Genomic DNA, 25,640 nt, shown 5'->3' with positions numbered 1-25,640 from the left:
GGGACACGCCGTGAATGTCAAAAGCCTACACCAACGGCTGCGGTGCTGTGTCTTAACAATTTTATTTTAAATGCCTCTGAAAAAAACCAACAATGCTGTACTTAAAAAATATAAACCTGTACAAATAGGTAACGGGCTGGAGTGTGGCGGTGGCGGCACAAACGCTTTGGAGCGGCGGCTTGGGTCTGATAAACCACGGAACAGCCATGTTTGGTGAAAACAGCAAAGCGTTGGGTAAATGTTAATGATGGTTTTTTGTTCTAACCGCAGAAATCCCTGCTGTGTCACTCACACCACTCCGCATGGTTCGGTTTGTCCCGCTGTGCCGTGGGGTGTCTCCTGGATTCACTGGGGTTTGTTGGGTTCTGAAGGAAAACTCCTTTCAGAGGATTTCTTCCTAGCAAAATGTTTTAAAATAAAGGAAAACACAGCGCCTGCTCTGTGCTGTGTTGCTGCTGGGGAAGTGGGGTACGGCTGGTGTTGAACAGGGATGTGTTAATCGGTCTGGCAATTAAAGAGAGGTAAAAGGTCTCGAAGAAAAAAAGACAGAATTAAGGGTAACGATACCAATGCGGGTGTTCCACCACGGGAAAGGCTGTGGCTGGGTCCTCTGCTGTCCTAGCCTCTGCCCAGGTGGGAGCTGTGGACTGGCGTGTCCCCATGGTGCCCTCACATCACATGACGTGCAGGTGGATCACTCCTGGCTCTGGACCCTTCATCTCGGATCAACGGGCAGCTGGGATGGCAGGATGGCACGTGTCATTGTCATAAAATGGGCTGTCACAAACTGCACTCTTCCCTTCGTTTTTTATTTTCTGCTGACTTCTAGACACTTTCAGGGATGAGCCTCAACTGGGCCTCTACTCGGGGCCGCTTTAGCTGCACAAAATACACAAAACCCCCCAATTCCTTGGTAAAATGGGCTAAGCGGTGATGGATGTTTTCTCCTGGAGGGGTTGAGCCTTGGTGGCTCACACCGAATACCTGCTGTGACAGTGGGCTGGCAGCTGCCCTGCCTCCTCATGTGGTGGCCACAGGGGAACCTGGACCCTCCTGGGGGTGGCCGGGGCCATATATGTGTATGTATGTATAGATATACACGCATATTTATATCTATTTTTATCTATTTATATATTTTAATCTATCTATATATTTTTATAAATTTATGCACTTTGATCTATTTAAATATGTCGATATATTTACATATATTTCTATATTAATGCCTGTTTTTACGTTTATACACGTACATACAGGGTGCTCTCTTCCATAGGTTCTTCCGCCCCCGCTGCGCGGAGCGAGTGGGCGTGGCTTGGCGCAGTTGGACACGCCCATCCCCCTTAGCCACGCCCCCTCCCCGCATAACCACGCCCCGTCCCCCCGCCCTCGCCCCGCCCCCTCGCTGGCGGCGGGACGTGCCGTGTGGCGGGGCCATAAAGCGGCGGCGGCGGCGGCTGCCCGGCCCTGCTTTGCTGTGTCCCGCTATGGCCGCGGCCCGGCGCAGGCTGTCGGTGGGTCTGGGGCTGGCCGGGGCGGCCTGCGCCCTCCTGGGGGTCTGCCTGCTGCTGGTGGGGCCTGTCATCATCAAGGAGCAGGTCGTCAAGGTCAGCGGGGCCGCGGGTTTTCGGATGGGGGGGAGAGGGAGAGGCTGGAGCCGGTGCGTGGATGGGGGCTTGGGATGGGACGCGGTGCTGGGTGAGGGGTGCTGGAGCCGGTGCGTGGCTGGGATGCGGCCAGGACCCGGTCCTGGGGGCGGTGGTGGTGCAAGGCGGGGTGTGCTGGAGCTGGTGCGTGGCAGTGTTGGTGCGTGGAGGTGTCTTCCCTGTCTGGTGTGATCCGGGGGGGTGCGAGAGGGCTCGGCACCCAAGGGTCTCTGCTTCCGCGTCGCTCTGAGCAGCCTCACGGTCTTATTGCGGGCAAATCCCTGCTTGGGCTGTTCTACCCTTGGTTACAGCAAACGCGCCTGGGCTGAAGGGGCTCCCATTCCTGGTGGGGAGGGCTTTCTGCATGGCTGGAGTTGGCTTTGGGTACGGTGCCGGGCTGAGCATGGCCCCCAGCACCAGCCCTTCCTCCTGTCATTGCCTGCAGCCCTCCTTTTGTGGAGAGGCGTGCAGATTACCAGGCTCTGATATACCCTGGTGAGATGCTTCCCAAACTGGGAAGGGGACAGGCGGTGTGCAGGAGTGCTCTGAAGGAGCCTCGTGCACGGAGCAGCCCCCAAGGCATCTTCTCCTGCTCAACTGGAAATACTAAAGAGCTGCCTCTCTGCAGACCTCTCTTGTCCCCAGGAGAGGTCCTGATGCTGAAGGAGTGTTTGTCCCCCACGGTTAAGGTGTGGGGCTGTGGATGGAGATCAGTAACTGCTCCACAGAGACTTGGGAACCAGTGCTCCTGTCCTTGCTGCTGGGACACCAGTTATCCTGCTGTGACAAACCAATTGGCTCATTCCCACATTTAGCCAAACCTTTTTCTCCCTGCCCAAAGGAGTCGTGCCCCTTGTCAGGGCATTTCTCCAAGCTTCCACCTACCTAAGTCAGCACCCGGCAATGTGCTTCTGATGAAAGGCTGGATAACCACCATGTTGCCCATGGCAGTGGTTGCGTGTGCCGCAAAGTCTCTGCCAAAAGCAAACTTCTACTTAAACGTACCCTCTGGAAGTGCTGATGGCTGGGCAAAGCCAGAGAGTCCTGTGGCTTAAGCAGTGAAAGTCAATCTTTTTCCAGTTTCATGGACACCAGGAACTGGTACCTGCAAAGAAAAGGCTGAATGGCCCCTGCAGAACACTAGTGTCATTTTTGGTGCCAAAACCTTTCTGCCCTCTTTTTAGCTAATCCCGATTCTTTCTACCTGATTAGCTAAATCCTAGTAGCTTGCAATGAGAACAGAAGATGAGGAAAAGACCAGCCCTTGTTTCTCCTCAGGTTTCCCTTCATCTCAAGCCCTTGGTCTCCACATCTTCAGCATGACCCAAAGTGGTCCTGAGGTGTTATGAGGCTTAATGTGAAATGGAAAAAATAACTGAGTGATGGTGTCTGGCGTGGTGAGAAATACCCAGGGCCTTACTGAAACTCCTGGGTTGGTCTTCAGAATGGTGTGGGTAAGAGGAGCTGAGCCTTGAAGGGCTGGAGTTGGGCAGGTGAAGGCTGGTTTGCCCATCCTGGCTTCCTGAGCCCTGTCAAGATGGTGTATCCTGATGGAAAAGCACTTAGTTGCAAAGAGGTGGTAGTTTCAGGGATATCTTTGAGGAAAGTCTGTAGGGGAACCCATGTTAGAAAGAGGGAACCTGGAGCCCATTTCCTGTCCCATTTGCAGAAACTCAATCTGTGTTGGTAGCCGTTCTGGCAGCTGGGCTGTCTGCGTCATTGGCCCTGTAAAACTTAGGGATTTTTCTGGAAGTACACGGAGTGCTGCAGGCCTGCCGAAGATATGAGCTTTAACACCCCAAATCTGCACTGACTTGTCCATCTGCAGTTTAACTTTTCTGCTCCACCTGGGAACGTTTGTGCTGTCCTGCCTGAAAGCTGGGAGAAGACTGGTGGCACTGCCCTTGCTGTTTCAGCAGGGTGGTGAGGATGGTGGTGAAAGGACGTGGAGGATGAGATCTGACACTGGGGTTGCTCCTCTCAATCTGAAGAGGAAACCTCAGCTCTTGGTTTTATTGAGCAGAGTGGCTGAAGCCTCCGTCCTGGAGAAGCAGGGTCTGGGCACCGTTGATGGAGCTGCTGCTCCTCTGGTCCTGCCTGGAGGAGAGGAGCAGTAGCTGGTTCCTTTCAGTTCCTCAGGAACAGAGATCAGTGTGGCCGGGAGGGGTCAAACATCTCAGTGACGCTTTGTAACCCATCTAAGTGAAAAATACTCTATTTTTATTTCAGGCATATGACCAAGTTTGGTTTTTTTTTTGGCATACAAGTAGCTTAATTCCAAGGCTACCCTCTTAAGTAGACCTTGCTTGGCAGCATCTGTGGAGTACCGCGAGCTGCTGTGCCCAGGTGGGAGAGGGCTGGGGTAAAGGTAGCAGCAGCTCCAGCTGACCGGGTACATATTATCCAAGGACATGCACGTGCAATGGGGGATCCAGGGAGTGCAAGACAGGATAAGCAAGTAAAGGAAAGCAGATTCAGAGTCTTGGGCACTCAGGAGAAGGGATTATAAAGCAGGCTAAGTAAAATCTGAGTTGCTCCTGTCCTCTGGCGCTTTGCCATGAAGTCCTTGCGGCCGGCAGCGTGTGGGCGTTGATGTGGAGGTGGGAAGGGTTTGCTAGGTGGGTTACACCGCAGCGTGGAGATGTCCCCTCAGGGGTAGGGCTTGGAGGACATGGGCCTGAGCGAGGGGCTTGCAAAGCCCTGTTGCTGGCGGGTGGCACAGCCTGGCCAGGAAATGGCTGAAGAAAGATGGGACATCGCGGGGAAGCCACCAGCAGCTTTCCTTCTCACCCTGCTGAGGCAGCAATTACGTGCACAGTCAGACTGATGCTCTGGGGCAGGAGAGCCGCTGTGGGGCTGCTGAGCTGCAGCGGGATAATCCCCACATGCCTCCAGCAATTGGTGGATCCAACCCGCTTCCCTAAACCTACTTAACCATGGCAAGGGCTTGCTTGAGGACGCAAGGATTATGGTGGAACATGCCCCATATAAACGGGAAACAAGAAGGAACAGGCTCTTGTCTATCAGGGAGCCCCTGGGAGGCAGGAAGGGAGTGGAAACAGATGTGACCAGGAGCCAGCTCCTGGGCTGGGAGTCTGGTGAGGGCTTAAGTCATGTTTGGGCTCCTGCAGGCATTTCCCAGCAAACGGGACAGCGATACGGAATCCACGATTGTGCGTTGCCTTTGACCTGCCTTATGACTGACTGAGTCACCGCAGGATGGCAGCTGAGAGGAGGCAAAGGTTTTGGGACACAGCTGGGTTGCCATCCTGGTTTCCCTAGCTGGTTTTTGGGAATCTTGGTCGGCCCTCCCTGCTGGTACCCAAACGTTTGTGCAGATGTGTGTGCCGCCTTCTCCCAGCCCTTGCCAGCTTCTGGCTGCATGGAGCTGCCAAACCTGGCAGAGGGGTGGAGGCCGTGGGGACAGGGTTGTGTCTGCCAGGCCGGTCACATGTGCAGAGCTGTGAATAATTCCACGCTGGCTTGTCTAGCGTGGAGCAAGGCTCCAGCACATCAAAACAGCTCCGAAATCCTGTGGGTAGGAACTGGAAAGTTGAGCCCGAATAAATAAGCCTACAGACATCCTGTGGCATGAACTTTATGCCTCTGCATACATAACGGTTCCCAGTTTAGTCTGGCTCAGTTTCATTCTGCGTAACAGGATTCAGTCTGGATCCTCTGGAGGGCCCCTGTTGGAACTGCTGCCTTCGGCTGGGCCTGATGTGAAGCCAAGGGTGGATGTGCCCAGCTGTAGCCACCAAGCCCAAGAGTTGTGTCTCCTTATCTTTTTTTCTTTCCCTCCTCCCCCTTTTTTTTTTTTTTTCTCCCTGCTTCCTTGCAGAACGTCAGGATCGACCCCAGCAGCATCTCCTTCAGCATGTGGAAAGACATTCCTGTTCCTTTCTACATGTCGGTGTACCTCTTCGAAGTGCTGAACCCCAAGGAGACCCTCCAGGGAGCAAAGCCGGTGCTGAACCAGCGTGGACCCTACGTTTACAGGTCAGGTACCGCTTGTGGTCCAGCGAGGCATGAGCCTGGCCACCATGCTGCCTGACAGGCTTATGGCTGACTCCTCTGGCAGGAGAGCACGGCATTAGCATACTTGGCGTGAGCCCAGTGGCATAGAATTTTAAAGTGACCCAAATACGTTCTAATTGCTCTGATCTTGCTAAAGCCACAAGTAGGACTTCTGGGCACTGGGGTGGTAAGACTGGTCCGTGCTCCACTGCGTTGTGGAGTGCAGTCCCTAGCTGGGACCTGTTGGGCTACCAGACCTGGGCTGATATGGTCCAGTCATAGGCATGAGGGATGTTGGTGGGGTGGTGGGAAACCCTCATCTTCAGAGTGGGCTTGTTTCATCTTCACTGTGCATTGAAGAGTCCAGCTCCAGAGCTGGAGTCACCTCAATATCAAACTTCATGGAATGAATGGCCTAAGAGCTCTTATCTAACAAGAGACCCAGAATCTGCTTACGTGAATGCTCTGGTCATGACAGCCAGTGTGGAGCACGAAAACTTGCTCAGGCCCATCTACAGCAGGGCTGGGTCTATTTGCCATGGCTGAGGGTGGTGGTTGAAGCCCCAGATGCTTCTCTGGAACTGAAACACGAAGTGATGGTTGATGTTGAGTTGGGCGCGTGAACTTACCCATAAATAGCGGTATTCAAGACATTAGTGCCTACACATATAGGCGAAGTTAGGTCAGCAGCCTAAGCGAGCTCATGTGGGGAGATTACTGGTTTAATCCAAAGCGGTTTGAGTAGCGTTGGGGGGGAAACCTGGCAGTATGTATATGTCCTTGTTTCCCCTGGGCTTGCCAGGTCACACCGTTAAGACCATGTGGATTCTGTATGTTGTGATCGCATCAGTCCCTTGGCTTGGGAAAAAGGCTTCACCTGCCATAAGAATAAACAAAGGGGCAAAGCTTATTAGTGTCCTTGTGTTTCTGCTGAGCAAGATTAGTGCCCTTCCCTAATGTGGGCCATAAAACAGAGGCTCCACAATAAAGGACTTTGTTTTTGCTGGTGGGTTGAGCTTCAGCTTCCTCAGGAGCTGTAACAGGCTCACAATGTTGGGGACAGCCTTGTGCTCCTGTTGGAGCATTGGAGCCCCCAGGAGACTGGGCTGCCCCCATGGTGTGGTGTGTTGTGGTGCTGGGCAGTGTGTGGGAGATGGCATGGCCCGAAGTCCTGAGCAGCAGGAGAACCATGGTGCTGCGTGAAGGGTTCAGCTGCCTTGAACCTTGGGGCCATCAGGGATCTCTGGGGCAAATCAGTGTGGGCTCATTGATGGGGCTTGTGCCACCTTGTTTGGTCCTCTCCTGTTTTGCAGGTTGTTTTGGTGTGTGGGTTGGTGTACGTCTCCTTATCTGGGCGTCTCTCTAGATAGGGCTGGGCTTTTCAACAGCTGTAGGCGAAATAACAGAGGCGACATGCTTTTGTCTCTCTGACTTCTCAGCCGGGAAGAAACACTTGGTGCCTGCAAGTTGCAGTGGAATCCCATCTGTCAGGAATGCCACACTCGCAGGCTGCCATCTCCTCCTGCTAGACCCTAACCCTGGTGACGGTGTGAGGTTGACACCGCCTGTTCCTTGGCACACTGCCTCCCCTACTGTCCATGGCTTCTTGCTGGGGTTTGATCTCCTTCCTCTGCTCTTCAGAAGCAAGCCCAGGCCTGTGCAGCCCATCCTTGCTCCACAGGGGTGGCAGGGGCGTTTACGTGGGGGAAGGTTCCCATGATGTCTCCCATCTCTTTTGCAGAGAGTTCAGGTATAAAACAAATATCACATTCCATGACAATGACACTGTCTCCTTCCTGGAGTACCGCCAACTTTTCTTCCAGCCGGACATGTCCAATGGCAGTGAAGAAGAGTACATCATTGTGCCAAACATTTTGATGATGGTAAGAACTTGCTCCCTGGATGGGTACCAACTTCTGAGCGTGTGGGGAGGGCGCTGATGCCCAACGCTGACTCAAAGCTTACTTTCTTGTAGGGCTTAAGGCTAATCATGCCATGAGGTGGTTAAGCTTATAAAATGCAGTTTTCTGCTTTCTGGGTGTTGGTGGTTGTGTTGGGCTCTTACCCTTCCGAAAGCAGAGTATGCAGAGGGGCTGGCAAAGCAGCTGGGCTCAAGTCTGCAACCTCGTTTGAGCATCCTCTGGGGAAATGAAACCTGTGAGCCCTCATCTGCTTTCTTCCTGTCCTGGGGATAAATGCTGAATCTCAGTTTGTCCAAAGAACTTCTCTAGGGCTGTAGAGCCATGCGGCAGAGGGACCTTGCTGAGCGCTGAAGATGCATTGCTTCCTCTTTGGGAAAGCTGGGGCTCTCGTCTCAGAGGTTTGTTCTCTTTCCCAGGGAGCGGCTGTAATGATGGAAAACCTGCCAAACTTCGTGAAGCTTTTACTGAGTGGAGCCCTGGCTGGCCTGAAACAGGAGGCGTTCATGAACCGGACAGTGAGGGAATTCCTGTGGGGGTATGAAGACCCTCTTCTAGACACAATAAATGCGATTGTTCCTGGCCTGATCCCTTTCAAGGGAAAATTTGGCTTATTTGTAGAGGTAAGTAAACTGTTGGTTGGGAACACAAAAATCACAGCAGTATTGGTCTTGGGATTGAGTGTCTGGGCTATCCCTCTCACAAACTATTTGGAGCGGCCACGTGTAGCTGGTGGTGGTTGTGTAAGGCTGCCTTAATTCTCCCCTCAAGCGGAAAAGCACGTGTTGGAAGCTGTCACTGGCAATTGTAATAAGTGAAAGTGCAGCAGCTTCCAGTATGAGGCATCCCTAGAGCTGACGAAGCATGCAAAGTCATTAACACATTGCAGTCTTGCTGCATCTAATGGATTAAAAGCTAGTTACTTCTCTCTGCAGCTTAACAACTCCAATTCGGGACTGTTTACAGTGTACACGGGCATGAAGAACATCAGTAGAGTTCACATGGTGGATTCATGGAATGGACAGAAGAAGGTGAGTGTCAGGCAGCAAACCTCTAATATGAAGGTGATGCCTGATCTAAAGCCAGTTAAACTGAGAGCTGTTGGGGCTGTTGTATCTCTGGGTTGGGGGTTTGAAGGCAAGTTTCTATGGGACTTTATCTGCTGCAACTTCTGTTCTATCAAACTGCCAGAAGAAACCATATATGACAAGAGGCTTGTCACGAAGCATTAAGTTCAGCTCATCATTAGTGTCACTTGGACTTCCTTGAAATGCTGTTGGAGCTGCTTGCTTCTAATGGTTGAAGTCCTTGGCTCCTGTGGCCTGTGCTTAAGGCGTTATTTAAATATCCTTCTTAAAGGGGTGCTTATTCTTCCCTTGTGGAATTCTGCTCTTAACTAAAATCAACTGAATCTACAGATCAACCACTGCGGGAGCTCTTGGGACAGGGTGATGTTGTCCTGTTTTTCCATTACTTGGGCATGTGTTTGAATGGGAGAGATCTTGGAAGCTCTTCAGTGTTGCTACCTCAGGCTCCTATGGAAGCAGCATAGGGTGGTGGATGTCCCGTGCAGGGGTGGAAGCCAATTCTCCAGCAAGCTGGTTGTTCTGAGCTCTTCTCTCTACATCTGTCCCGCAGGTGAACTACTGGCGGAGCAGCGAGTGCAACATGATCAACGGGACCACGGGGGAGATGTGGCCACCGTTCATGTCCCCAACGTCACTGGAGTTCTTCAGCCCTGATGCCTGCAGGTGGGGCTGCGGCTGCCAGCTCGTCCCTGTGGGGGTGGCAGGAGATGCAACGCTCCTCCTGTGCGCACAGAGAACCTGCGCGGTGATGTTGAGGGCTCAGGTCTAGTTTCTGTAGTTAAAGTTCATCTGCGGTTCAGCGTTGCAGCATCTGAGCTTTGCAAACAGTGTAGTTGTCTAATTAGCAGCGTCCTGTTGTATTCATAAATACCTTCCAGATCACTGGAGAAGCCTAACTTGCCCCTCTGGAATTGGTAGAAAATAACGAGCCTAGATAAGATGTGGGAGGCGAGAGGGAGAAGTAAGAGTTGTCACAAGGAAATGCAGCTATAACCATTTGCGGAACTTGCAGCTCACTAAATGCTTGCAGAAGTGATGTCAGGGCGGCTTGTGCCATCATTTCCAGGCTGCTGCTTATTTTTTATTTTTATTTTTCCTGCCTGGCTCCTGCGCTGCCTGACCTTAGCTGATGGCACGGGGTTAAAGTACCCTGCAGAGCCTGCCTGTGTGGAAACTCCCTGAGGCTGGAAGGAAGGGCTGCCAGGCTGGCGGTGGCACAAAACCCTATCCCCGCCTTGGGGAAGATAAGGAAGATAATGTTAATTCAGGGTTTGTAGATAGTGCTGCAAAACAAGCAAGTGCTCATGTTGAATAGAGAACAATGACCTCTTCATGGAACAAGCAAAGTCAGCTGAGCCAAGTATTAGTGCAGGAATTCCTCTACACAAGGGACATCAGCAAATACCAAAATGACCCGGAGCCAAGGACTTACATAATCAAAGTTTAAATACACATACCTTTTTCTGTAAAACTACAGAAATCTTCCAGGGAACAGAGCGTGTTTCCAGGCAAGGCATAAAGTGAAGTGGAGGAAACCAAGCTTGGCTTCTTGTTGGCACGGGAGGGTCCTGCGGGACAGCGCTGAGGAGGAAGTGGCTCTGCCTCTTCACCAGGCAGCGCTTCTCCCCAGATCTTTATCTCAGCCTCTCTGCTAGCCTGGATGGCTAGGAAGGGACTAGTTTAGTGGTGACTTGGTAGTGCTAGGTTAGTGGTTGGACTGACTTGGTGATCTTAAAGGTCTCTTCCAACCAAAATGATTCTATGCTTCTATGAAGGAGTCAGAAACGTCAGTTGGTAGACTAAGGGCATACCTGGCTTGCTGCAGGGCGCGCAGGGCACATCTCCTACGCTGTTCCCACGTTAAGTGCAGCTGATGCTGAGATGCAACTTCCTGGATGACCCTGCAAGGTAGGCAGGGCTTTATCCTGCTGATGTGCTGCAGCAGCCTCTGCTTCCTTACCCGAAGGTGAGCAAGCCAAGAGGCACGTAACCACTGAACATGCCCCGAATCCCCCCCTCCTTGGTCCTGGCATCAGAAGGCAGCTGTAGGAATAAGCATCCCCTTGGCCTGCCTAGGCCGTCTGCATCCCTGCAAGCCTCACTCGAAGGAGCACGTGCGAAGGAAGCAAATTTCCCTCTTGGAAACTTGCATCTGTCCTGGCCAGCTGGTGGCAATAACGCAGCATAACATCACTAGCCTGTCGTATCAAGAAAAAAAAAAAAAAATCTTGCTGCATAATGTAGTTCATAAGGCAAAACTTTCCACTGCCCTGACAAGCCTCTATGCTGGAGTCGTGCCGTGAAAGATATTTAGCCAGTGTCCATCCCCGGTGACGGAGCACTTTTACGTTGGAGCCAAGGCTCGCACAAAGAGGGTATTACCTCTTGGAGAGCAGCCCTGGGGATTACTGCATGCCTTTAAGCAAATCTCATCTGGATACTGCAAACAGGCTTACAAGCCTGTGGTTTCTCTCCATAACTAGTCCTGACCAGCCCTTTATCTGTGCTTAAAACATGGAAAGCAAATGGCTTAAATACTCATTCCCCCTCCAAAGCACTGCTCTGAGTGTTTATCTTGATCTCAAAGTCTAAGTTCCACTGCAACCGCATCTTATCCAGCAAAGATAAGAGCCCAGTTCTGGGCTGGGAACCTGTTGGCTAATCCTGATCCTTCTCCACCGAAACCCTTCCAGATCCATGACACTGGTGTATGAGCAGTCCGGGAAGTTCAAGGGTGTGCCCACCTACCGCTTCGTGGCACCAAAAACTCTCTTTGCCAACGGCACAGACTATCCACCCAATGAAGGCTTCTGCCCCTGCATGCAGTCCGGCATCCAGAACGTCAGTACCTGTAGGCTCAGTAAGTCCTTTCCTCCCTGGGATCTCCCTGCCATTCCAATATTAAACTGTAGGGATGTGCTATGAGCTTGGATGTCTGGGAAATTGGCTCTGCTCTTTGCCAGAGTGATAAAAGGTGCCGCCGGAATCTGTGTGCGTGGTATTCTGCCTTGCACTCCTGCAGGCATCTCGGCAAGGAGGGAAAGGGTGAAAATCCTTGCCCAAAGCCCCCTTGATCCATGGCCCTACCACAGCCTGGCGTTTTGGGAATGCCTGGGGATATGCCAGGAGCGTTACACCCCCCAGGCTGGGGGGCAAGGGTGGGAAGAGGCAGGCCATGTAACTGCCAAATTAAATGTTAACTTTGGACGCTGAGCGCAGGTCACGCAGGAGGGAGAATTTAGACTTGGTGTCCTAAGCCGTGTCTGGGTACAGCGAGTTAGCGTGGCATTGTGTAGTGCATGGCGGGGGGGCAGGTGGCTTAAACACTGGGTCTTAACCCTCCCAGAGCAATTGCAGGGAAGCAAGGCAAGGAGCTTTCTGGTTGAGAGGAGAAGAGTGTAAAAGCCTGTTCAGGAAAAAAGCTGCAATGGCTTAAAAAAAAAAAACCTCAAGAAACATTCTCAGATGGGTTTGAATGAGCTTAAAGTGTCTCTTTTTTTTTTTTTTTTTTTCCCCTCATCCAGAAGCACCAATGTTCATTTCCCATCCTCACTTCTACAATGCTGACCCAGCCCTGGTGGATGCCGTCGAAGGCCTTCACCCCAGCAAGGACCAGCACGCGCTCTTCCTGGACGTGCACCCGGTGAGTGAGCCTGCTGGGGTCCTCTCCTCACCCCGGGGTCCAGCTGGGTGGGGGAGCCTGCCGCCTCCACTCTCATGGCACTGATTTGAGCAGGTTCCATAGTGCAAAGACTGGCAAGGACATGTGCAGATAAAAATGTCAAAGCCATAAACTAATTGAATAATGAGTCTCGCTTCTAGAGAATTGCAGAACTAATTATAAGCGTAATTGTTTCGATAAGCACAGTCAAATTCTTTCCACTGACTCAGGTCCATAACACCAGGAGGTGTATCTAGCAGCAGCCCAGGTAGATACACCCCAGATCTGCAAACATGTACTGCCACGACTGGCAAAGTCTGAAGACCACGCTGTAGCTGAAGCTATTGCCATAATTTTTGGCCTGGCTTCTACTCTCTCAACTTGCCCATCTGGCTGCTTCTGCACCGGACTGTCGCAGTGTTACACTTCTCATGTGTCTGTAGCGTAAGGGTGAAGTCACGGCTGCAGTGGTGATCAGTTGGGGTGTCCTGAGCCACCATTGTCCCAGCTGCTGATGGGGAGGGGACCTTGGGATCTTCCACCCACGACCCGTATTGCACGTGGTTAGAAATAGTGTGGCCAGCAGGGCTAGGGACATGATTGTCCCGCTGTCCTCGGCACTGGTGAGGCCCCACCTCGAATACTGTGTTCAGTTTTGGGCCCCTCACTACAAGAAAGAGATTGAGGTGCTGGAGCGGGTCCAGAGAAGGGCAGCGAGGCTGGTGAGGGGTCTGGAGCACAAGTCTCATGAGGAGCAGCTGAGGGAGCTGGGGGTGTTCAGCCTGGAGAAAAGGAGACCTCCTCGCTCTCTACAGCTCCCTGAAAGGAGGGTGTAGCGAGGGGAGGTCGGTGTCTTCTCCCAAGTAATAGGCAATAGGATGAGAAGAAATGGCCTCAAGTTGCATCAGGGGAGGTTTAGATTGGAGATTAGGAAAAATTTCTTCACTGAAAGGGTTGTCAAGCATTGGAACAGGCTGCCCAGGGCAGTGGTGGAGTTGCCATCTCTGGAGATATTTAAAAGACGGACAGACGTGGTGCTGAGGGACATGGTTTAGTGGTGGTTTTGACAGCGCTAGGTAGATGGTTGGACTTGATATCTTAAAGGTCTTTTCCAACTGAACTGATTCTATGATCTTCCAAATGCTCAGTGATGTTTGCTCAAGCAAGAAATCAGTCCCCCACTTGAGGTAAGCGAACCTATGCGTCTTATCTAGGCATTGGGTTCTCTCTGTTTTTCTTATCATAGTTACGGGAATCTAATTAAGTTCATTACAGTATCAAACATCTACTGATAACAGTACGATTAACTATATTGTTATCTAGCTGCAGCCTGCTGAGTACAAATAAGGGCAATCCAACAAAAGCTCTCTGACCTTAAAAATGTGTTGCAAAACTGCAGTGTCATGAGAAAGCAGTGCCTTAATGGGTGTCAACAAGACCAACTTTGAAGTGTGGTGTTTTCATGGTCTTAGGGTGTTGCTGGACAGTGGCTGTTGGTTCCTAGTTATGAGAAATGTTTTTGTCCTTTGCTGTGTGCATGAATCTTTTTGCATCCTGCCTGTTGCTGGTAGGATGAACAACAGGAGAGGTTCAGCAGGCTTCAAAAACGAATGAGGTTGCTATTAAAACACTTTGCCTAGGGAGTCAACTAACGGTTGCATACGCTATTTGGTAATTTGAACTTGCTTGGGTTCAGTCCCACGAACCCTGAGTCACACAACACCTCCCTGGTTCCTGCTGTCTGCCTGCTGAAAGTGTGCTGACACCTTCTACGGCAGCCACCTCTGTCTGGGTTAGCTTTGTGCCTTCAGACCCCATCCCAAGGGAGGTGCTCCCTTCTGGATGCTGCTGTGTGCAGCAATCTCCCTGGCCGGTGACGTTCAAGTGAAGGGGACAGACTGCAAACTGCCGTGTGGACAGTGTTGTCCTCCCGTGAGCAGTCAGGGGACTGGTGCCTGTTTGACCAGTGCTTGTGCTTTGGTGGAAACCCCAGCCACGCTCCTGGTCTCCTGTGTGGTGGCTGGAGTGGATCTCTGGATGATCCAATCCATCGCTCTGGAAGGTGGCACCCAGAGTAGCTGTGATGGAAGGCAAAGGACTGCTCTTCTGCAGAGCTCTCCAGACAAATGTTGGCTGTACTGATGAACCGGTGGGTCTCTTCCTATGCAGATGACGGGCATCCCCATGAACTGCTCCATCAAGCTCCAGCTGAACCAGTACATAAAACGTGTGTCTGGTATAATGTAAGTAGTCACCTTCTAGAAATAGCCATCTCCCTTTCTCAAGCAGGGAGTGCTGCTGATGCTGGGGTTGCTGCAGACTTTGCCCGGAGATGAAGTAGCTTTAGCAGTACCAGTGGTCACAGTTGCAGAAGCCAGCTGGCTCGTGTGGTGAAATGTCAGCTATCCCAGTGACCTCAAACTACTGTCGTTTAGCAGTACAGCGCATGGCTGCCTCTTTGCTTGGCTCCTGCAGCGTTGCCGGACCAGACCGGAGAGCCGATGAATGGGCTGCTCCTCCTGGTGAGGCACAGGAGCGGTTCTCCCGCCCCGTGCTGCTGCTCAGAAGCTGCTGCAGCCAACATGGAGAGGCAAAACAGTTGAAGCCTGTGTCCAAAAAGACACTTTCAGCTCAAACAGAAGGGCTCGGTAACAGTTGTGTGGTGTCAGATGTCAAACACCCACAAGGGTGTGAGCGAGCACTTGCTGCGTTGGCTCTACACCAGCAGCCAGCCCCCATGCTCTGAACTTGGCCGCGCCACCCTGTAGTGCCGTGGAGGTGACTGAGACCTCTTGGAGCTGCGTGAAGTTTGGCGTTCCAGCTCACTGAGTTCATGTCCCTGGAGCCCAGATTTGGGATGGCACGTACTGGTGTCGTCCGGGAGTCGAGCACGGCTGGAAGCGTGAGCTCTGCTCTTGCGTGAAAGGCCCAAGTTGGACCTGGTCTCTCAAGGGGGCGAGCAGCTCACTGAAGCAGCAGGAATTGCTACCTCCTTACACTGGTTTCCTGGCCAGTGTCAGTCAGCTGTCCTTTTAGGAAGAATTGTGACACTGGTTGTGGTCTGATCAACCAGAAAGATAAGTGCCTATTTTTTATTTATTTTTTTTTTCTCCCCTAGTCAAACAGGGAAGATTAAGCCAGTGGTCCTGCCGCTGCTGTGGTTTGCAGAGGTGAGCTGCCTTCCTCCACCTGATTCTGCAGAGCCTCTCACGTGGGAGGGGGGAAGCTGCTTCCCCATCACCCAGGACTGGGGAAACTCCGCTCTGGATAAAGCTTTAAGCCAGACAGACTAATTAAGCACCAACAGAAGGCTTTGCAATACTTGGCTATGCCGTTAATCCCTCTGAGCTTGAACAAACCCTGCACTATACTTGGTAACCCTCTGGCTCTGCCCTAGATGTGGGGTTAAATAGGGCCCAGAAGAGAGCTGCCAGCATCCCCATGCTAACGTGGGCCAGGGAGTGCAGTCTCCGTCTGGGTGCGTCTCCAACTGGCTCCAGTAAAAGCTTCTAGCCTGGCTGAATCTCGCATAAATTCCCCAATCTGTGCTGGGAGGTGGTGGGAGGGAGGCGTCTGTCTGTCTCAGCCCTGGATGAGAGGGAAACGCTACTGACAACTTCGCTTTTTTGAGCAGAGCGGATCCATCGAAGGCGCAGTCCTGAAGCAGTTTTACACCAACCTGGTGCTGATCCCGTCCCTGCTGGACTACCTGCAGTATATCTTCCTTGGGCTGAGTGTCCCGCTCGTTATCTCAGCAGCTGTGCTCATGGCAAGGAGTCAGGTAAGAACTTGCAGATGTCTAATGGGAGATGCTGTTAGTCAAATCAGACTTAATCAGATGATGTAGATTGGGCTGACAATCTAATGCTCCTGAGGAAACGTTGGCTGATGCCACAAATCATGTCCTAATGGTGCCAGGTGCCAGCACATAGCAGCAGGGCTTCCTCGGCTGTCTGCAAATCGGGCTGCAAATAGATAACATAAAAGTGTTTCTGGCCATCTCAGGGCACAGCAGTGGTGGAAGTGGGTTCCTGTAGGAGGAGGCATTTCTCAGCGCGTCTAGCTAATTAAGGGCAAGCCTAGCTCCTCAACCCAGCCTCCGGGGAATGCAGCAGGTCTGTGCCATTGTGCAACTCTGTGCATCTGTGCAGGGTCCCAACAGCTTTCCACGCTGAACGGAGCCTTCTCAAGGGGGCGTAGGCACTTGGAAACGCAGTCGCTGTGCTCTTGCAGAAGGGGCGCAGACACCGTGCCTGCTTCTCAGCCCAGACTGGACCCTGCCTTTCCCTGAAACTCACTTGTTTGCCTGAGAACTACTCCAAATAGCTCTGGAAGTTAAAGCCTCTGGGCCTTTGTGGATCTGGATTTGCTGAGGAGCGAAGACCTTTGAAGCTGGGGAACTGGCAGCCGGGCAGAAGCTGGCCCAGGGTGGGGCGGGCCGTGAAGGTGCCTGGCTGGGACACGAGTCTGGCCTGAGCTGTAAGGGCAGAACATAAACCAGCTAAAACACTTGGAGATCCGTGCCTCCGGCTCCAAAACATTCATCTGATAACACTAAGTCCTCTAAGAGCTTTAGCTCTTGAGGCGGAGCTCTAGCTCCCTGCCCTAACCTATATCAAAGCAAGCTTATTTAGTCTTGCGCGGCAGTCAAACGGCTTGAGCTGGCTCTAAAGCTACAGAAGCGAAGAGGCTACTTGTGGGGACGAGAAAGCAATGCTTAGGATGGGAGCGCGCTGAGGGAGAGCACGCGCGAGAGCCTGCTTCTGCTCAACCTCCTGTAACTGCCCTTACCGAAAGACTAAAGCAAACCCACTTTAAATAGCGCCAGGGTTCTCAGAGTATCACGTAATTGGATTTTAACCAAGCCTACAACTGCTTAATTGACTTAAACCCATGATCCCAAATCCCCTTGTTCCTCTACGTGCTTCCCTGCAGGGTGGGAGCGATGCGAGGGCCGAGGGCTCAGCGCTAAACCCTTTCCGTGCTCCCGGGGTGCTCAGGCTCTGTGCGCGGAACCTCTGCCTCGGCAAACGCAAACGGTCGCTGGCAAACAGATTCCATTCCAGCATATCTAAAAAAAAGTCTGTATTTGCCGGGCAGCTATTCCCAAGACCTCAGGCAGCCCTGGGCTGGTATTTCCTCACCCTGCTTTGTGCTAGTCTTAATTCCTGGTATCAAAGAGCCTTAACCGTGCCGGAAAGGGTCAGGAAAAAAAAAAGCTGGATTTTAAATTCACTCAAGTCAACTGAATATCTGCTTGTGAAACATCCCCAAACCCAGGCATAAGCCATCTGCATTTGGGTGCTCAGCCAAAAGTGTCGCGAAGTGCTAGAACTAAAAATCAACTGCAGGAAGTGTCTGACTACCTGGGAAGTGATTAAAAACCCTCAATGACCTTATAAATCTCTGAGGAAGCTATGCAACCACACATGAAAGTCTCTGCCTAATGAATAGATAAGAGCTCGTAAACTGGAAGCAGCAATTTGCAGCCAAGGTGCGTTCCTCGTTTGATTGAAGTATTGCTGATCTAGCGATGATTGCTGAATCACGTGCAGCCCTCCCTCCTGAAGCCACAGCCCATGTCAGAGGGGACGGCGCGCGGGGCATCGTCCGCACCTTCACGTGTCTGCCAGCGGGAAGGTCTCCCCGAACCCAGCTCTGTCCTGGAGTGTCTTGTGGGCTTCTGGAGGGAGCGGTGTGCTCTAAACCCAGTCCAGATGAGGTACCGTGAAACACTTAAAATCTTAGTCTAGTGTGTAGTGGAGCCGGTTTGAAATGCATCTGTCAGACCCGCAGTTCTCAAAAATGAGTAAATCTGTACAGGCATAAAACGTGCCCGGATGCAGCGTTGTGTCTCTCCTCTGCTAAGGTGGCCCAACGCCTGTGTGGCGATGCATTTTTTTTTTTTTTTGAAAGGCAAACAGACCATTTTAAAACTGGCTTGACACTGACCAAAATCTTAACTAGGGCTTAGTTTAACCTAAATCTTGAAATCTTCATTAATAACTAGATTCTAGTTAAACAGTGATTAAAATGTCCTCCTAAAATTGGAACCCGTGTGGAATTCATGTCCGAGTGCACCGTAAACTAGCCTGATTGTCTTCTAGGAAAAATGCTCTTTATTTTGGAGCAGCAATAAAAAGAATTCAGACAGTAATAAGGCCAACCAGGCCACCTCTGCCAAAAAGCTGCCTCCGGTTAAGGGGACGGTGTTGCGGGAAGCCAGACTGTAGGTGGGTACCCAGTCAAGGTAACACACTTTTCTCTCGTCCTGATTTGATTAAACTTTGCTGCAAAACAATCAAACGGGAATGTTTACTGTCCACATTGACCAGGCACGCCCTCTTGGCAAGCTCTGATGTAATGATGTTGTCTCATGGCTTTATTGAGGGCAATTTAGGTGTCTTAATACTCACACTTACCCATGCTGCAAGACGGTGCTCTTGTTGTTCCTCCCTGTGTACCTGATGCGCAGTCCTAAAAATATCAGCAGGGATCAGGAAGAAAAGTAGAATATGCGTGAGGAAACACTTTTCTCACTTTTTTTTTTCCCCCCCTCCAAGTGTTTGAGATCCAGAGGTAAGTTTTTTTTTTTTTTTTTTTTTAAATGGGTGAAAACTCAGGGGGAGTAACAGAAGGAGTCAACTGGTGGGTGTCACTCCGCTCCTGCGTGCAGGGGGCCTCCACGGAAAGGCTTTCAAGGGGGAATTTCTGATGTATAAAATATCTGGGTTTGTATTACAGGATCACAAAATCACTGAATCGTTGAGATTGGAAGGGACCTCTGGAGGTGATCTAGTCCACCCCCCTGCTCAAGCAGGGTCACCTAAAGCCGGTTACTCAGGACCATGTCCAGATGTCTCTTAGTATCTCCAAGGATGGAGATTCCCTGACCTCTCTGGGCAACCTGTTCCAGTTTTTACAGTTTTCACAGTAAAAAAAAAAAACCCAAAATAAACAAAAAAAAACACAAAAAAAAAAAAAAAAGAAAAAAAGCATTTCCTAATGTTCAGATAGAACCTCCTCCATTTAAGTGTGTGCCCATTTGCTCTTGTCCTGGCCCTGGACACTACAGAGAAGAGGCTGGCTCTGTTTACACCCTCCCTTCAGATACTCGCATATATTGGCAAGATCCCCCTGAGCCTTCTCTTCTCCAGGCTAAACAGACCCAGCACTCTCAGCCTTTGCTCATATACAAGATGTTCCTCTCACTTCATCATGTTAGTGGCCCTTTGCTGGACTCTTTTCAGTAGCTCCATCTCTCTTGTCCTGGGAAGCCCAGAATTGCACGCAGTGCTCCATGTGTGGCCTCACCAGTGATGACCTGCTGGCAACACTCCTAGTGCAGCCCAGTACACAGTTAGCTGCCTTTGCTACACAGCCACACCACTCGCTCATGTTGAACTTGATGTCCACCAAACCCCTCAAGTCCTTTTCTTGCCAAGCTGTTTTGGTGTTGGGTGACCCTTAGCACATACTGGTGCGTGGGGTGGTTCTTCCCCAGATGCAAGACTTTGCACATCCTCTTGTTGTGCAAGAGGAGAGCCCATTTCTCCAGCCCGTTGAGGTCTCTCTGGAGGGCAGACCCTCTGGTGTATGAGCCACTTCTCCCAGTTTTTTGTCATCAGCAAGCTTGCAGATCATTAATAAAGATGTTAAACAGGATTGACACAGTATTGACCCTTGGTGTACACTGCTAGTCACTGGCTTCCAACTAGACTTCATACCACATCTCACGACCCTTTGGGCCTGGCTGTTCAGCCAGTTTTCGGCGCACCTCACTGCTCATCCAGCCCATATGTCATAGCTTATTACAAGGCTCTACGGGACACAGTGTTGACAGTCTTACTGAAGTCCAGGGAGACAATATCCACTGCTCCCCCCTCATCTACCAAGCCATTAATTTCATCATAGAAGTTTATCAGGTTGATCAAGCATGATATCCCCTTGGTGAAGCCATACTCACTACTCCTGAGGACTTTCTTGTCCTTCATGTGCCTGGAAATGCTTCCTAGGATTAGCTGCTCCATCACCTTCCCAAGGAGTGAAGGGAGGCTGACTGGCCTGAGTTCCCTGGGTCTTCCTTCTTGAACTTCTTCAAGATAGGAGTGATGCCTCCAGTCTTTGGGCACCTCTCCCAATTGCCATGATTGCTCAAAGGTTACAGAGAGTGACAGTGCAATGACATCAGCCATCTCCCTCAGCGCTCATGGATACATCCCATCAGGATCCATGGATTTATTGTATCTCTAGGTTGCTTATGTACTCTCTGACCTGATTCTCATCCTTTTCTTCCAAGGGTATGTCTTCCTTGCTCCAGACTTTCCCCTGGTCTCTGGGGTCCCCTGCTTCATTCAGCAAAAGGGCTGCTTGTCCCTTAGTCTTCCTTTTGTCACCTGTGTACTTACAGAAGACCTTCTTGTTGCCTCTGACATCCCTGACCAGATTCAATTCCAGTTGGGCTTTGGCTTTCCTTACTTTATGGCTGCATGCTGGGAGAGTGCCTCTGTATTCCTGCCGGGTTACTTGTCCCTGCTTCCACCTTCGGTATGCTTCCTTTTTGCGTTTGAGTTTGGCCAGGATCTCCTTGTTCATCCATATAGGCCTGCTGGCATTTCTGCCTGACATGGAATGCTCGTTGGGATGGACCGCTCTTGAGCTTGGAGGAGGTGATCCTTGAATATCAACCAGCTTTTTTGCCCTGACTATCTCCCCCTACCTGAGTTCTGTAGTCAGTTTTGATACTTTCCAGGTGGCCTTGGTGGTATCATTGGTGCCCATACAGAAGAAGCAGTGGGTAATAGAGAAAGGGTTGGATAAGCCTCACACTCCTTCCACAATGTCCCGATCCAGGTCCCCGGCAAGCAGCAAATGTCTCAAGGTGACAGGTCAGGTGGACAGATGGGTGCCTCTGTCCCCAGCAGCAGAGAGTGACCCACTACTGTCACTTGCTGTTTCCTCCTGGGGGTCTGGCATGATTTAGGGTCAGGGGGCCCACGTGCTTTGCTTGAAAGCCTCTCTGGCTCCTCCTCAACATTGAGGGGGTTGAACCTATTTTGTAGTTGTAAGCCTTCAGGTGGAGCAGGAGTCTTCCTCCTGGTGCCAGAAGGCACCAGCTTCCACCCTTCACCTTCCCCAGAGGTTGCACTTACCAGGGATGGGTGCTGTCTGTGTCCCTACTGCAGCTGAGGTCTGGGGGTCTTCAAGCTGTTGTGTCCCTGAGAAGATCCTGTCCATGTCCCTTTCATCTTCTCTGACGATGTGCAGCACGCTGACTTTTTGCCCTAAATCCTCCACTTGGTGACACAGCTCTTCAGGCTGAGCGTTGGGGGGTGTTACAAGTATCAGTGGGCAGGGATGGAAATAGCGTCATTCAACAGAACGAGTGAACACGTAAGGGGAGGAGGTGCAAAAATCTTCATTTTAAGAAGCCTTCAGAAAACGGTTCTTGGCCATGTGAAAGTCCAAGAGGTTTGGGGCACGTGCATCCCAAGTGGCAATTTGGTGACACCTGCGCACTGTAGGGTCTGACCACAGTGCCACTGCCGAGTGCACGGCTGTAACCGCTGTCCTCTCCTCTGCAGGGAACCGCCACCGAGAAGAGCCCACGCCATCCCACCATGCAGAGCAAACCGCCCCCCTCCTCCGAGACCACGCCGCTCCTACATGACACTGTCACACAGAGCCAGGACGACGCCGAAGCCTGAGCCGCTGGCCCCAGCACGCTTCCCACTGGGACATATCCGTGCTGGGGATGAGACCTGCTTTGGATCCCCAGAGCCTTCTGGAAGGTGAAGTCACCCTGGGCAACTCAGTGGGGACCTTGCACACCATGGCAAAGCCACGGGACAGAACTGCTGCACCAGCACTCCGGCGCCGGGGCACAGGAGACCGCATCCAGCCACCCGAAACACAGTGTTCAAGAACCCTTGTCCCCAAGGGGCTGGCATTGGCCACAGCCCCTCTCTCCCTGTGGGCCAGCAGGGTTGAAGATGGTCGCTGGGAAGTTATTTTGCAATTTAAAACTGCCTGTTGCTAGGAATAAAAGGCACTTTAATAGGAGCCTTTAAAATAAATGAGGTTTGTATATGTAGCACTGATGGGATTTAGTGATCTTTTTAAAAGGCACCGCTCATTTCAGGCAAACGGAGCTTGCTGTCCTCAAGCCACTTATGGTTTTATCGCCACTTGATGTGACTGGACTACACCGCAAATCAATTCTGAGTGCTGTCACTTCAGTGATGTCTCTCCTAAGGGCTTCCCAGGGTACCTGCAGCCTGCCCGGGGTTGCTCCAGCCTTTGCATGTGTTGGAGAGCACAGTGGTGACTTTTAAAGCCCCAACTCTGTGCCATGACCTTGCGTTCCAGTGATTCCAGTCCAGAGCCCTTTTACTCAGCCTGCTGACTCTCTCCTTGCTTTAGGGTGACTGAGATGAGCCTTGCCAAAAAACCCGATGGTACATCTGACCTGTCACTCAGCTCCTGACAGCTGCCTTCTCAGCCGCCCAGGGTCCGCTCTTCTGGCCGTGCACCGTCGGTGGTGGAGGAGGCCACCGTGTCGCTCCGCCTGTGCTGCCTGAGCCCGGGAAGGGAGCAGGCAGAAGCTCGACCCTCCCCTTGAGCGTCGACCAACATACTCGTGCTTTTGAGATGGAGGAAGCTACGTGGGATCATGAAAGTAACCGTGGCCTTAGTAAGATTTGATGAAACTATTACAGATTTCTGAAATAAAGTCTTGGGGGATGTGGGGCTGGATGTTAACTAGGGGGTGGGTGGGCTGGGGTCACTCTTTAGTGGGAAGGAAGCCCCAAGCCCGGGGATGTTCTTGGCTAACTGCAGATCAGTAGTTGTCTACCACACTTGCCTTCCCTGCTTCCAACTGGGAAGCGGGGTATCCCTTAGGAAAGCCAAAAGGGCCGGTGCTGGTGGCTCTGGCAAGGACAGACCAGAGTGGGGGGAGTCTCTGGTCTCTCTTGGACCTGAGGAGCTGTTGGATGGCTGTGAAATGGAAACCATTGCAATAGTCTAGCACAGCCCTGTGACCTTCTAGTGGTGTAAGCAATACTTGTCCTCTTGCACCTCCGTCCCTCTTACTAGGCAGGATGAGCTAAAACTGACACCAGCAGTTCCTGGGCTGGTGCGTTCCTGACTGTCCATGTCCCCAGTCCTGGGGCTGGGCTGAAGCCGTCTTATCCCAGAAACAGTTGTGATATAGCCCGGGTCACCAAGGGGGAGGGTGGCAGCTACCCAGAACGTGCTCCATAGCCTGAAACTTGCCTCGATGCCCAAAGCATGTCTCGCAGGCAGGATGGGACCAGCCAAGTCCCATCTTGTGGCCGGCGCTCCTGGATTATTTCTGTGGCATGAGCCCTCTCGGAGGCCGATGCTTAAACCACAGCTGTCGTTTCCCTCGGGCCTTGAATCTGGAACTACCCACCTGCAAACGGGAGCTCACAACCCGCGGCCTCCGCAGGCAGGGACGGGGCAGAGGCAGCGTCCTGCGCAGGGCGCCGCGGCGGCAGCAGCGCCATGGGCACGGCACTGGAGGATGCTCAACCCATCAGCTCACGCAAATTAAGACCCAGCTGCATTTGGCAAAGCTAATGTAGAAGATAACTGCCCTTGGGCTCACTTGCTTGAAGCTTTAATGATGTACTGGTGCTAATTGCTGTTGTACAGGTGGAAGCAAATAAAATCCTGGAATACTGCTCCGAGCGCGTTCTTTTGCTCTTTGCAGAAAAATAACTTGCCAGAGCTCTTACTTTTAATACAGATGCGGCTGTTGCAGTAAGTCGTCGTGCTGGGGGGGGGCCCTGGCTGCCCCGGGGGGGGGCGCGGTGCGGCGGCGGGGCCGCCAGGGGGCGCTGTGGGCCTGCGGCGGGCCGGGGGGTGTGGGGGGGTCGGGGCCGCCCCCGCCATCCGTCCCCTCCCGGGGCCACCAAGCCGGGGGAGGCTGAAGCCCCAGCAGGCTGCTCGACCGGCCCGGCCCGGCCCGGCCCGGGGTACAGCAGGCTCGGCAGGGCCCCCGCCCCCCCCCCCACCCCGCTCCCGGTACCGGCCGCGCCGCAATACAGGCTCAGAGCGCTCCCGTTGGATTTCTCCTGCGCTTCAGTCACCTTGTTGGCTGCCGGTGAAGTTTCCAATTAATTTTAAAAACGCTTCTCATAACCCCCGAGCCCTTCCCTGGCATCGGCTCCCTGTCCCTCCTCAATTCCCTTTGTCACAGCCCAAACACCGGCAAGACCCAGCCAGCCCCCCCTGGCACCGCCCCGCCTCCAAGCCGGGTTAAAGTCGTCTACTTTCTCCCAAGGATTTTAATTGGCCTCCACAAGCTCAGTAATTATCACAACAACCTCATTTTGCTGTGCAGAGCTCTGGGAGCTTCCTTTCGCCCAGCCTAGCGCGGCCGGGGGGGGTGAACGGGACATCTCCATCCAGGAGGTGCTCCATCACCGACGGCGTCCCCACCTGCGAGCAGTTGCCTTTTGGTCCGGGCAGCAGCGCAGGGGGATCAAAAGGGACAGAGGGGACTTTCAGGACTTGTTGTCTACTTTATTTTCCCCCACTGAGTGACAGAGCCTCCACCAGCTCCTCTGGAAGGTAGTCCAGGGATAACACGGCCCTCCCCATTTGCACCAGCGATAGGGTGCGTCTTTAATGCAGCACGGGAGCTGTTTCTGCTCCATTTCTCCAGCCCTATCCCATCTTCCCTGAAGCACAGAGAGCCCGGCTGTTCCCTGGGGCTGCAGGGGCAGGGAGAGGGCTCAGACCCTGCTCCTGCACTGGGAGCAGCCTCTGTGTTATCCCCTCCACCTGCGCCCCAGTGCTCCCAGGTGCCCATCACTGATTGTGCTGGGTTAAAACCCCCGGCAGCCGCAGGAAGCTCTGGTTTGAGCCTCAGCAAGTCTTTGCCCTGCTTTGCTTCTCCTCATCGTTCAGATTTGCTCCTGAGCACGCTCAAGACTGTTACAGCCGGGACTCACCTCCAGCGACGCAGGGTGGTGAGTGAGGCTGCTGGTGCAGAGGCTGTGGGCAGGCACGTCTCCTGGGGCTTTTTATTTAAAAAACTCCAAACGAGACACACACAAAAAAGTAAGGTGTTGCTGCTGCAGTTGTAGGGGTGGCATCATGACGTTTGACGGGGAAATGTTTTTCTCCCTGCCAGCTATAGGGGACCAAGATTTGTGTGCACGCAGCCGCCTGCGCAAGGCTGCAGTGTGGGGCTTTGGGGCCGAAGAGGTGCTGGGGAGAGATGAGGTGAATTGTGGCACCTGGTTTCTCCTGCATTTGTCCACAATGATCCTCTTTGTCTGGG

At 52.3% G+C, this 25,640-nt stretch overlaps 1 protein-coding gene across 1 annotated transcript; it reads left to right on the top strand.

The window, feature by feature from the left end:
* The first annotated feature begins 1,395 nt into the window (after nt 1–1,395).
* SCARB1 (scavenger receptor class B member 1) lies at nt 1,396–23,085 on the top strand. Its single transcript, XM_054219822.1, has 12 exons — nt 1,396–1,601; nt 5,482–5,639; nt 7,399–7,540; nt 7,996–8,199; nt 8,512–8,607; nt 9,215–9,327; nt 11,358–11,524; nt 12,189–12,307; nt 14,495–14,568; nt 15,444–15,495; nt 15,960–16,106; nt 21,910–23,085. The coding sequence occupies exons 1-12, from the start codon at nt 1,482–1,484 to the stop codon at nt 22,030–22,032; spliced, it is 1,515 nt and encodes a 504-aa protein (XP_054075797.1). The 5' UTR covers nt 1,396–1,481; the 3' UTR covers nt 22,033–23,085.
* Nucleotides 23,086–25,640: the final 2,555 nt, after the last annotated feature.

This window comes from Rissa tridactyla, chromosome 13 (assembly GCF_028500815.1).
Source record: "Rissa tridactyla isolate bRisTri1 chromosome 13, bRisTri1.patW.cur.20221130, whole genome shotgun sequence".
Taxonomy (NCBI): Eukaryota; Metazoa; Chordata; class Aves; order Charadriiformes; family Laridae; genus Rissa; species Rissa tridactyla.
The sequence above is the reverse complement of the archived record's forward strand: the minus strand, read 5'-3'. Positions and strand labels throughout refer to the sequence as shown.

Excerpts from the sequence above, each read along its gene's own strand:
- SCARB1 (XM_054219822.1), top strand. The coding sequence starts at position 1,482 with ATGGCCGCGGCCCGGCGCAGGCTGTCGGTGGGTCTGGGGCTGGCCGGG. Across the intron at positions 5,640-7,398 it reads CGTGGACCCTACGTTTACAG|AGAGTTCAGGTATAAAACAA; the intron begins GTCAGGTACCGC and ends TCTCTTTTGCAG. Across the intron at positions 15,496-15,959 it reads CGCTGCTGTGGTTTGCAGAG|AGCGGATCCATCGAAGGCGC; the intron begins GTGAGCTGCCTT and ends TTTTTTGAGCAG.